Source organism: Typha latifolia, chromosome 6 (genome assembly GCF_019914945.1).
Source record: "Typha latifolia isolate L0001 chromosome 6, TyphaL0001v2, whole genome shotgun sequence".
Lineage (NCBI taxonomy): Eukaryota > Viridiplantae > Streptophyta > Magnoliopsida > Poales > Typhaceae > Typha > Typha latifolia.
The window spans coordinates 191,431-203,528 of NC_133091.1; the positions used below are offsets into that span (position 1 = coordinate 191,431).

The following is a 12,098-nucleotide window of genomic DNA, read 5'->3' on the forward strand; positions in this document are numbered from 1 at the left end:
ATTAAATTACAAACGCCTCATCGTGGGACTATTTCTACACTTGCAGTACTGTAATTTGCACGTTTAGACCAGCTGGTATATATAAAGATGTTACATTAGCTCCTAAATGTAAATTTGTGGTTGGGTTCGCAAAATTCTGATCATTGTTGGAGCCTTACCTTAGTAGTTTCATAGTCTTTGTTTATGTTTATGATACCGATGACGATGAGGTACAATGTACTGATCTACTTTGGGCTTGTGTGCAAAATATTTGTATTTTCATCCAAAACTAAAAGAAGCTGGTTTTGCAAGTGGACGGCAGTCCAAGGCCTTCTTTGTGCACTTGAACAGATTGACACAATCAGTGTAATAAATAGGCAACAATAATTCCTCTGGAATATACTTAGGGTAGCATCTCATTGGTTGTTAAAATAAACTTTATATCAGTCCAATTTTACCTGAACACTTCCATAAAGAAAGAAGGTTGAACATCAGTAAAGCTGAAACAAGATCTCTCTCATGTGCATGGGATGAGTGCCATTCTTTCTTTTTCGATTGTTGATCCAATTGAACCAAGTTGTTAACTCTACTGTGATTCATTGATGCAGCAATGCTTTTATATGCAGTACTCGTATGTATATCATGCAATAATGCTTTTTGTGTATAAAATTTTTTCATAGTTGAACAGGTAGGAATGCTGTGCTTTATGGCAGCTAGCATATGTTTAGATGTAAAAGCGATGATCATGAAATCAAATCATAAGGTTTGAGTAGTGGGGGAAAAGATGCTCTTTATTTTTCTGAGCAGCTTCCTCCTTTCTTATACTACCTTGCTAGATATACAATTCTCATTAGGCATACCACTTTACCATCAGAGGGAAAAGCAGTAAAAGCAGGTGCTCTCTTTGCTTTCCCCACTTCGAATACCTTTGAACCCCAGTATGATGATTTCCATGCAATCCAATCCAACTTTATGACAAAAATTCTCACAAAAGGGACCCAATTGTGAACTCCAAGGCGTGCCCTGAATAATGCAGTCCTCCAGCAATTTGTAGTGCCTGGCCAAAGATCTCCTTGGAATATTGTAAATCTCTAAGAAGGTTTAGCCTAGGAATTGTCCCCTTTTCCTGTGCGCTTCCATGCTTTGTCCCCTCTAATACATGCCAAACAATGCATTCCTCCATTGGGATTCCCAGCATACAATTACCTATGGCTAATCCTAGGCGATTGTAGAAATGTGGGTCTTTTTAAGAAGGCAATCATGATGATCTAAGTTCCGATTAGAGTTTGCAAACCAAGAACCGATCTGCTTTGCTTTGTGAGTTGTGAGGATTCCTTTCAACAGTCTAGGGGGGTGAGAGAGAGAGAGAGCCTCCATCCACAGGATCAATAGACTGAAAAATATCACATGTTATGGCAATCATGAGGTAGAATTCCCCTTTTTCTCTTTTATATGTATGTAAGCTGTGCCCTTACTGCTTGCATCTGTCTGGCTTCTGCCTTTCATAGACAAAATGCTCATATAAAGCCTTGCAAAATTGCTGCAATGAGGACCCATATGTACATATGAAAAATCCCAAGGCCCTCCCAGAAAATGTTTGCTTATGTTCCCATGGGGACCCCTCGTTCCCATGAGAAGCCAACCTCTTCTCCCTAGGCTACAGGCTCTCACTTATGCCCTTCTAAGGCCAAGGCAGGCAAGCCTGAATTCAACAGAACAAGAAGCCATATGCATGGCAGACAAACGAGTTCACACTTAGTGAAAAACACGACTTTTTGACACACTAAGCTATCATCATAAATAATTAGATTTGGGCTTAAATGAACTTAATTATCTCCATTGGCATAGGCAAAGGAGGGAACAGGAGACAAGTGGCACGGGTCCGTGGGAGGCATAGTTAATATGCCCATTGGTCTCGTGTGGTCCTTGGTTTCACAACGCTCCAGACTCCCAGAATGGATGCCAATGGTTGAGGACCGCACAAAATTAGCTGGGGAAGAAGGCATTCCTGGGTATGTACTGGTTTCATGTTTCCCCAAGGTGATGGAGATCGCTCATGGATAAAAGGAGAGGTTGGTCATCATGGACGATGCATCGTGTATCTATGTCTATAGGATGAAGGCAAGCAATGTGGGACTTGATGGGTCTGTGAACTCTCACTTCCACTGTTTGATCATGGCGAGGAATCCACTTTGATCGAATGGGAAGTAGAGATTAATCCCTTGGAAGGAGCACATGAAGACACACTATTGTTGACTATTTGGGTTTTTTGTTTGCAAGTCTTGCATCAATAGGATAGAAGGGGCCATACAGCATGCCTACAACTACAAGAAAGAGCAGTCAGAATAGTAATTCTTGTCCCAATTGGTGTGCTGTCTTAGTTGCACTGTGTACAACATAGTATTGATGCTTTGAGTTCATAGTTGCAGGGCCAAGATTGTAATTTTAGAATGTCTCTTCTCTGAACTCAGGCAGAGAGTGATAGATATATTATACTTACAATTATGTGAAAGGTATTAGGCCCTCTTTAGGTAAATCAACTAACAGCGTAAGTGGTGATGTGCAAAATTAGACTGAAAAAAGAGAGAGAAAGAGAAAGCTTAGCTGCTGAAGGCCAGAAGGTTACTCTACAACAAGGCGCATCTTAAACCCTTGTTTAAGAAAAGAAAAAGGAAGTAGAAGCATTAATTATCATTTCTAAGCTCAGGAGGAGACAACTTAGCCCATCTATCATGTGCCTAGCTGTTGTTAATCAAAATGGCCTGTGACCATCTTTTGCTTAACTTATGTAATAAGACAAATCTGAAGTAGTCCCAGTAGTTCCAAATGCCCTTTTGTTCTCTTGTTAATGAATAAAAACTACCGTAAGAGTTGAACTTTTCCATAAAAGAAACGAGAATATGAGAGGAAAGGAGAAGGGAACAAAGAAATAAGGATAGAAAAATAAAATGCAGGGAAAGGGAAAGTTCACACCCCATCTCCAACAAAAGCTCCAGAGACAAACCAATACTTTGACTATTCGAATCTTCACCAAGCAAGAAGATATTCGTGACAAATATGAACAGCCCCTGCAGATCTTGTAAGCAGTAAACCTGATTTGAATGCATTCCTAGATGATGTGATCTCCTTCGTATCTTTTATTGCAGGACATACAATTCTTTATTTATTATTATAAAGGTAGAAAATAGAAAAGACTAATTAGCATGCATGGCCCACTGCTAAATTTTTTTGTTTAGTCACTGTCAAAGAACAAAAAGTAATAAAGTTATAATATAAGCCAAACACAGAGGATTGTTTAATGCATGGTGGATAATAATGGGAGCGGAGCAGATAGTCTGTAGCCCCGGACTGTAGGAACTTCCTACAGTTGGATAACTTGGCAGACAAGAACAAATACATGACCTCATCATCCATGACCATGAGTCATGCTGCAGAGAATTCTCAGCTGATGTCCTAAAACAACTAAACAAGGTAACCTAATAATTGGATCGAGCCAAGTTGGTCGCAGTGGCCATAGAGATGCACCAAAAAAACTTTCTTCTCTGGTGCATAATAGCAATACATCAAATGAACTAGGAACCTTTGAGAAGTCCCATAAAGAGAGAATCTATGTCACTCTCCCTTCTCTTTATTACCAAGCACCCCTGCCTCCTTTACCTGATCAGTTCTTTGGTCCATCAGGTGTTTCATCCGAGAGACCGAGATTGAATAAAGCTTGGTTACCATATACTACCCAATAATCTACTAGCTCGTATCCTGCTCTGTTTCTACTTGGACTACTTGGTTATGACTATCTATCCCTCTTCTCTTCTACTGGAATCAATGACTCCATGAAACTTTGAACTTTTGAGTACTTGTTGGCAAAGATATCCACCAAAATCTAAATGTAAATTACGAATGGATCAAAGCACCAGTTTCTTTCCTCCCACTCAAAAAGCCGGACCTTACGTTGTAGAGTGACGCGTGATTCAAGGCGGCAACAGGTCCGGATCGAACATCTAAGGCATCACTGCCGTCCGATGAGATGTAAGATGTAACGCCATGATTGTACTCTATCCTTGCTCTCGCCTTGTAGACAGAGCTACACTTTTGGGGATGGAATCTGCATCATCTCTGTTTGAGGAGAAGGAGAAGGAGAAGGAGAAAGAGAAGGAGGAGGAGGAGGAGGTCGTCCGATTAAAACCATGAAAAGATAGATATTGCTCGGAGGTGGAAGGTTTATCGTAATTCAAGCCGAGTTTAGGGAATAAATGGGAGTGGTGGGTGTCTGTGTTTTGCTCTCTGTGGGTGGACCGTACGATGAAAAATAGGGCCTATTTCTTTGTTTGGGTACATATTAGCTTTGGGTTTAATGAGATGGTACATTTTTTTGGTTGTACTTGTTTGTCTCTAGCTCACTCTTTAACTTTACTAGCCCAAGCTCAAACCACATAGAGATTTGGCTTAGTGTAATAATACATTTATCATATTTTTGCATGAGTAATAGATTATATAAGAAGGATCATCAGAGTGGATCGAGCCATATTCTTGAGAACCATAGTGGTCTCGTTTTTTAACCAGGATTTGACCCAAGGTCAGGGATCATATTGGTGACCACGGGTCGGACCCAAGTCCAAAGTCCAAGTCCGGGGAAAAGCGGGAATACCCAAAGACAAAAAGAGAGGAGAGAGAAAATTTAAAAGGAGAAAAAAGCAAAAAAGAAAAGTTAACGGGCAGGGAGACGACGATGCCGCACAGCCGTGATTGCTTTCACTTTTTTTTTCCCTTTTCCTCCTGGATTTTTATTTTATTTTTTCCCCCTCCATTTTTCCCTTTTTCACTTTTCAGACCTCCTCCCTCTTCCTCGCTCTCCAAAAAATCCTTCACATACCACACTCCTCTTCCACCTTCCTCCACTCTCAAATCCTTCTTCTCCCTTCTCCTTTCTCCTCTCTCTCCACCTCCCCTCCTCCCTCCCCTCCCCTCCCCTCCCCTCCCCCCGCCTTCCAAGTGTTGAGCATCAAGCATTACATGCCAAAGACTATTACCACAAGAACACTATCAACAACAAAGGCAAGTGCTTTCTCTAATGGCGCTCGAGATAACTTCCCAACAACTTCCCCCGCAACATCCCAATCTCCACCATCGCCTCGCCACCACCTGCGACCTCCACCCCGAGGAGACCTTCACTGGCTTCTGTGCCTCCTGCCTCCGGGAGCGCCTCGCAGGCCTCGACACATCCACTGCCGCATCCGCCACGGGCCGGAAATCCACCTCCGCCATCAAATCCCTCTTCTCTAAGGTCTCCGGCGCCGCCGCCGGAGGAGGCAGCGCTGCATTTGAGCTGCGCCGCTCCAAGTCCTTCTCCTGCGGCCGGGGCGACTCACTTCCTCGCGCTTCCACCTCCTTCGAGCCACAACGGCGCTCCTGCGACGTCCGCGGCCGTAACACTCTCTGGTCTCTCTTTCATCAGAACGGCAAGGAACCACCTTTCGTCCCTTCGTCCTCCTCCGCGGCGGTCGCCGCGGTGGCGGCGCCGGAGGTCGAGTGCTCTAACCTAGGGTTCCCCCCTCCTTGCGTGCCTGAAACCCGCGAAGAAGAAGAGGAGGAGGAGGACGACGACGACGACGACGACGACGAGATTAGGGTTGTGGATCCCGTCCTAATAATCGGCACCTCCGGAGAAATCGAAGGAGAAATCAAGGAGACGAATGATGTGAAGCCTATGAAGCTTCACATAGATCAAGAATCGCATCCGAAAAAACCCCATCCCAAAGACTTCAAAGAGAAAGCCGGAAGCTTCTGGCTCGCCGCCTCCGCTTTTAGCACCAAGTGGCAGAAATGGAGGAGGAAGCATAAGCTTAAGAAACAAGTAAGCAAAGCAGCGGCGGCCGCCATGCCACAAGAGAAGTCGCCCAAGTCTTCGCGCGGACGGTTCCGTGATACCCAGTCCGAGGTGGCGGTCGATGCCTTCGGCCGGAGGTCATGCGACACGGATCCCCGGTTTTCGCTCGACGCCGGGCGTATGTCCTTCGACGACCCTCGGTACTCTTGGGACGAACCTCGCGCTTCTTGGGACGGATATTTGATCGGCGGCGGCGGGCGATCGGTGTTCTCTCGCCTCAATCCCATGCTTTCCGTCGTCGAGGATGCTCCCGCCCCGGCTATCCAGCGATCCGACGGGCAAATTCCCGTCGAGGAGGACGTTGTTGCGGTCCCCGGTGGCACGACCCAGACGCGTGATTATTACTTGGACTCGTCTAGCCGCCGGCGGCGGAGCTTCGAACGGTCCAGTTCAGTTCGGAGAACGTCAGTTGATTTGAATGAGACTAAGCCGCAGCCTCCGCCGGCTGCCATTGCAAATGCAAATGCTAAGGTGACGCCGGCTGGCGGCACTGAGTTCTACCACTTCCACCATGCGGGGGGCTTTCTTGATCGCGACTTCAGCTCGAATTCTCTGAGGGATGACATCTCAGAGAGCTTCGAGTCTGCTTTCCAGGACTCTCGGAAGGGGGGATCTACAAAGAAATCGAAGAGGTGGAGCAAGGCTTGGAACATTTGGGGGCTCATATACCGGAGAGGAAGTAACAGGGAAGGTCCCAATGTGGTTGAGAGATCTTTCTCCGAGTCGTGGCCGGAGCTGCGGTCGAGATCATATAATGCTAATATCCTCAGGAGCAACAGCAGTGTAAGTGCACGGAGTTCTTTCAGCGGCAGTAATGGTTTTGGGAGCATGAGGAGGAGCAGCATTGAGGTCAATGGGCATGGAAAGAAGAAGAAGGAGGAGTTCGTTCTAGAAAGGAACCGCAGTGCTAGGTATTCTCCGGGCCGGATTGATAACGGGATGCTGCGGTTTTACTTGACGCCGATGCGGAATAGTCGGAGGAATGGCGTCGCAGGGAAAGGAAAGCCACCCATCAGTTCGCAATCCATGCCAAGGAGCATGCTCCGGCTGTACTGAGCCAGTAACTGGCGAGAGACGAGTTTATGTTCTTCCTTGGTGTAAAATCGAATGTCTTTATTGTTGTTTCTCTTTGGTTTGAGAAGGATGGTAATTGCATTGGCTCATATGTTCTCTTCTCTACTTTGACAATAAGAACTCTGCTTCTTTTAATTGTACTAAGAGATTAAGATATCGGAAGGAAGAATGTAATCTTAGTTGGAACTCAACAAGGATCTGGAACTTACAATAGTCTTAGCAAAACTGCCCTTTGGTCTTCGTTTTGTATGTTTCCAGTGATACAAGGAAGGAACTTGCAAGGTCAATGTTTTTTCAGACATTCTTCCCTTGCAAGTCACACTTGATTAGTATGATCGTAGATTACATCCACATATTCTTTTGTCCACTTTCTCTTACAGCATTATTGAATCCTTGGTCTTCGACCTACCCTGGAATTCCAGGTTTTATACCTATTTGATACGTCTATTATTGGCATTGTTCAGTTTGAATTCCTAATATTGAGTCCATCTAGAGCACCAGATTACTCTCGTGCTAGCTTTCCTGTCCATGAAACCTGTCACTCCAGGCAGCTTGTAATGGTGTACCAACAAGACAAAGAATTTGTAGTCCTTCACTATCTTGGATTGGTTTCTCAACATTGTCTCCTAATTCTTTTCTCCCTTGGACTCATCACGTCCCCACATTGTTCTATCCTTGGCGCCTGATTTCAAATCACAGTTATTCAATCTTGGATATGGTTATTCTTTGTTGAACACTAGGTGATGCCGCAACAACACCATGTACTTCATTTTTGGCCGTCACCTACAGATATTGGGCATTTGGGCCCTTTACGGTTGTCAACGTGTATACCAAGAATGACAATATAAAAGCTTCTCATGTCCCTAGAGACAACAATTGGTCCCATCATATATGCTCAGTTCAAATCAGAGCAGCCCACTCAGCTAAGCTTCTGCTGTATGCCATTGCTGCTGCTCTTTAAATTATCATAGGATGCTCTCAAGGTCCACCAACGACCAAGATTCCCGAGAAGATCGAAAGAGACACTTTGAGGAACTGAATTCTTGCACTTTGCATTTATTACAACAAGCCATATATTGTTGGGGATCAAGCAGACGACTTCTAAATGATCAAATTTGGTAGCTATGCATTTGCAATGATCTGGGAAAAACAGAAAAAGTCAAGCACTGTGAGGAATTGCTTATATAACTAAAGAGAATTTATGCAACCTATTTGTTGGAATACTCTGATCCATATTAGTTCGACCGGCCAGCTTGTGTGCTAATAATGTAAAGTAACACAATTGGGCAATTCTTTTGCGGATCAGAGTACAAGAAGGTGATGCCACCTTAAAACCAAAGGGAAAATTTAACAAATCTTTATCCTATTTGCAGTTGTTTATTTATTTTGTTCCTACTTTTATAACCTTGAAGAATGGATGATATTCTGAATGTGAAGAACACTCGGAAATCAACTATTCTTGGTAGATGATTAAAGACAGCAATATCCATGCAGCTCAAGAAGAGCTGGGACAGGGCAGCACTTTCCCAGTTCTTTATTCACATGTGGGCCGGAGAGTTTCTGTACCATATTTAACCAAATCCTCTAATAGTTTAAAAGGTAACACTGTATAACATGAAATGAGCTCAAAATGCTAGTTGCAACATTCATTCAGTGACATATTCCTGTCCGGCTACAGTATCTTCAAAGCTTTTAAAAAAGCTAAATACTTGGCATCTTTAATTTCTAAATTATAATGTGTTGAAACATATTAATTTTGGTTTGTAGTTCAGTACCAACTTGCTATTTTATTTAATCTGCTTCTACCATTGGGGCTAAATTCACAAAGCAAATCCGATAACAAAATGAGCTTGAAAAAAATGAGAACTAAATAATCCCTATCCTTTTTGCATGGATTAAATTCTTCTCACATGAAATCACTCTGCTGTCATAAGAGCTGGCCTTCAGTTAAAGTTGTCCATCCTGTGCTACTCTCTCTCTCTCTCTCTCTCTCTCTCTCTCTCTCTCTCTCTCTTTCTCTTTTAACAGTGGCAAGCAAAAGCACGCATATTTGATGGATTTAGTACTAGATCTGGCATTGCCATTTAGTGTGGTACCGTAGTTTGTTTGCTGATAGCTAGCTAGACCCCTTCTTTTGCAGGATAGTGATGGTAACTTCTCATGTGTATGCATCCCGTTGTAGTCTTTTACTCAAAGACACTAGTTTGCAGTTATCCTTCGAGGGCCTTGTCAATCGAAAGGCCCAGATCCACAACTGGATGGCTTTGCTCTGGGGCCCAGCATTTCCTCGATTAGCACCACGTGTAAAGACTAGCGGTTGTTACGTACTACGTGGGGCTCCACGGTTGAGCTACGTGGAGGAGCCATCAACTTTATATATTGGAACATCAATGGAGCCATCACTTAATCCAAGAGTAGCAGTAGAGCTAATGAAATGGAAGCAAGCAAAGAAAGGCGTGAAGCAGGGGGTGGTGGTGGTGGGCAAGGAAACCAACAACAGCGACAGCAACAGCAACAGCGAGAGCAAAGGGTGAAGTTACCGACGGAGAGCAGCCCGTACGTGAAGTACAAGGACTTGGAGGACTACAAGATGCAAGGCTACGGCACGCAGGGGCACGAGCAACCGGTGGACCGCCCGCACCATGGAGGTGGTACGGACGCCCCCACGCTCTCGGGAAGTGGCCTCTCCGAGGGCGATGTGCGTGCGACCGACGCCATTAATCGTCAGGGCGTTCCCTAGCCAGCTAGTGGAAATTTTGCTTTCTAGCTCGTGATCTAATTAGTAGTAGCAATAATAGTACAAGAGAATACTTGTAATCTTGTAGCTTTCCTTCTATCTAGTCTAATAAATTTGGTACTTTTCAGAAACATGGATCGCGGAATCTATCTATCCAATTTTCTGCACTGCTGCTCACAAATATCATCCTAAATTATGGTTTTATTACAGAAGTATTTGCCTTAAAATAAACGTAGAAGCAAATTCGGCTAATACAGAAGCACCTTAATTACTAAATGATGGTTTTATATATAGGTCGGGCCTGTTGGGTTTGGGGGAATACAAATTTATTTGGGCTTATAGTTGGGCTTGTCTCGAACCACGGCCGACCCGAGAATTGCTCTCAGCTATTATTCTACCTCTCTACTTGCAAAGCTAGAGAAAATAGAGGGCGAGGATACGAGATGGAGAAGGCGAAGGAGGCCCTAACGGTGGGGGAAGAAGACTCGGATCGGGTCTCCAAACTCGACGTCCGCCCGCACCGCGCCGGAGAGGAGGGCAGCTTCTACGAGGGCTTCGCTACACGTGGCATCCGTGTCGATCACATCCGACCCGGTTCCCTCATCTGCACCTTCAAAGTCCCACCTCGACTCACCGTGAGTTAATTATTCACTACGATGTGATCGATACTTCTATCCCTGATTTATCTTCGCTCCTTGGAGCTTGTAATTTGGATCGATATTTGATAATAACTTTCGCAGGATTTGAGTGGGAATTTGTCGCCTGGGGCGATAGCGAACTTGGTGGATGAGGTGGGATGGGCAGCAGTGCATGCCGATGGACACAGCTGGAAGGTTTCAGTGGACATGTCGATCTCCTTCATGTCAACCGCCAAGCTCGACGTATGTGTTCTTATTGGCGAATTCTTTGCGTCTCTCACCTTTCTTATCTTTTTTTTTCTTTCTTTAATCTCGTTTTTATCTGTGAATAGGATGAATTAGAGATCATTTCAAGGGTTCTAGGGCACAAAGGGGACTATTCTGGAACATATGTACTACTGAGGAATAAAAAGACTGGAGAAGTAGTTGCTGAGGGTCGGCATTCCTTGTTTGGTAATATGAAGAGCAAAATCTGAATGTATGTCATCATTAACCCACTGTTAGGAATGTGTTTGCGTTCTTTTTTTGAATGGTGCAACGTGCAGATTGAAATAAATCAATAATCATAGTGTAATTATATATGCTCTGACATCTTAATATCGTATAATTAAATGAACCTTAATATAATTAAATGAAGTGTATTTCAGTGACATGGATCATTATCTTGTAAAGCCTATAATGATTATCTCAGGAAGAAATTTGAGGGTGTCGTCCTTTGAAGGGAAGGTCGTGTAGGTTTATCCTTTGGTGATTGAATGATTTCTTTGATGCCAGGTTCTAAATGCTAAGTTGGGAAAGCCTTCATTCAACAACTTCACAGTGCAAAAGTAAAAGGCCAAAAAGTTTAGGAATCTTGTAAAATCGGTTCACAAAATCTGTTCAAGATACTTCAGACTGTGCGGAGTACTTATTTTCTGTTTAAGTGTTTAATATATTGATTGCCACTTAAATGAGATTGTATATTGCTGACTTGCTTCTCAGTAAGCTTATTAATGAAAAAAGAGTATTTGACAAATGTGTACAATGGGTTCTCCACCAAGATGAGTTATAGAGAAAGGTTTGAGTTGCTTGTTATATCATTTGCACATTTTCATCAGTGGATGCATGATGAGTCATCAGGGTTGCAATCAGAGATTTTTTTTGCAACCTTAGGAATCATAGAATTTGGAGATTATTCAGGGATATTGCCAGTCTATATATCTCAGAGATGCATCAGGCAGTGGAGATTAACAAATGGAGATAAATTATTTGGTCCGTTGAGATAGCATGCAGATAATTTGGTGCTCCTTTTCCTTCTTGGGTACAATATTCTTACTGTCGTTTTTATATTACAATTATTACATCTGTTCAAAGAAGCCTACAGTTAAAAAATCCGGAAAGCTTATTTGTCCTGGTTAGCAATTATTGTTGTTTGAATTTCATCTTTATAATTAGATTGCAGTAGATTTAGCCCCTTTGGAGTTTGGATATTATCGCGACCTATCAATCATTGTCTCATTGAACCATAAGCTCCAAATCAATGAGACTCATCATTTTGTGTCTCAAACTGTGTTTTTAGGAATTTTATGTGCATAAGATTGTTATAAAGCTTTACTTTTAAGATTTTGCAATTTTGTTTTCCTCATTACGGTAAATATAGATGAATCATTGAATTCCACAGATTGTTCAATTTGATGCTGAAGAATGTAGTGGAATTTTTTTTGAGATATCCTGCTTGTATTTAATAGGTTCTGAATCCTTGGATATTTTTTTAAAATATTTGTTAAGATCATACTTATTGATTGTG

The 12,098-nt window shown here is 43.1% G+C and overlaps 3 protein-coding genes across 3 annotated transcripts; all 3 read left to right on the forward strand.

Moving 5' to 3' along the window:
- Window positions 1–4,713: 4,713 nt before the first annotated feature.
- LOC140790749 (protein OCTOPUS-like) lies at window positions 4,714–7,072 on the forward strand. Its single transcript, XM_073140975.1, has one exon. It carries the CDS (start codon window positions 5,048–5,050, stop codon window positions 6,917–6,919), a length of 1,872 nt encoding a protein of 623 aa, XP_072997076.1. The 5' UTR covers window positions 4,714–5,047; the 3' UTR covers window positions 6,920–7,072.
- Window positions 7,073–9,357: 2,285 nt separating this feature from the next.
- On the forward strand, window positions 9,358–9,807 carry LOC140790037 (uncharacterized). Its single transcript, XM_073139943.1, has one exon. It carries the CDS (start codon window positions 9,372–9,374, stop codon window positions 9,675–9,677), a length of 306 nt encoding a protein of 101 aa, XP_072996044.1. The 5' UTR covers window positions 9,358–9,371; the 3' UTR covers window positions 9,678–9,807.
- A 178-nt stretch (window positions 9,808–9,985) lies between these two features.
- LOC140790036 (uncharacterized) lies at window positions 9,986–11,327 on the forward strand. Its single transcript, XM_073139941.1, has 4 exons — window positions 9,986–10,309; window positions 10,415–10,555; window positions 10,645–10,790; window positions 11,087–11,327. Exons 1-3 carry the CDS (start codon window positions 10,118–10,120, stop codon window positions 10,786–10,788), a joined length of 477 nt encoding a protein of 158 aa, XP_072996042.1. The 5' UTR covers window positions 9,986–10,117; the 3' UTR covers window positions 10,789–10,790; window positions 11,087–11,327.
- The last annotated feature ends 771 nt before the right edge of the window (window positions 11,328–12,098 follow it).

Excerpts from the sequence above, each read along its gene's own strand:
- LOC140790036 (XM_073139941.1), top strand. The coding sequence starts at position 10,118 with ATGGAGAAGGCGAAGGAGGCCCTAACGGTGGGGGAAGAAGACTCGGAT. Across the intron at positions 10,310-10,414 it reads AAGTCCCACCTCGACTCACC|GATTTGAGTGGGAATTTGTC; the intron begins GTGAGTTAATTA and ends TAACTTTCGCAG. Across the intron at positions 10,556-10,644 it reads TGTCAACCGCCAAGCTCGAC|GATGAATTAGAGATCATTTC; the intron begins GTATGTGTTCTT and ends ATCTGTGAATAG.
- LOC140790749 (XM_073140975.1), top strand. The coding sequence starts at position 5,048 with ATGGCGCTCGAGATAACTTCCCAACAACTTCCCCCGCAACATCCCAAT.
- LOC140790037 (XM_073139943.1), top strand. The coding sequence starts at position 9,372 with ATGGAAGCAAGCAAAGAAAGGCGTGAAGCAGGGGGTGGTGGTGGTGGG.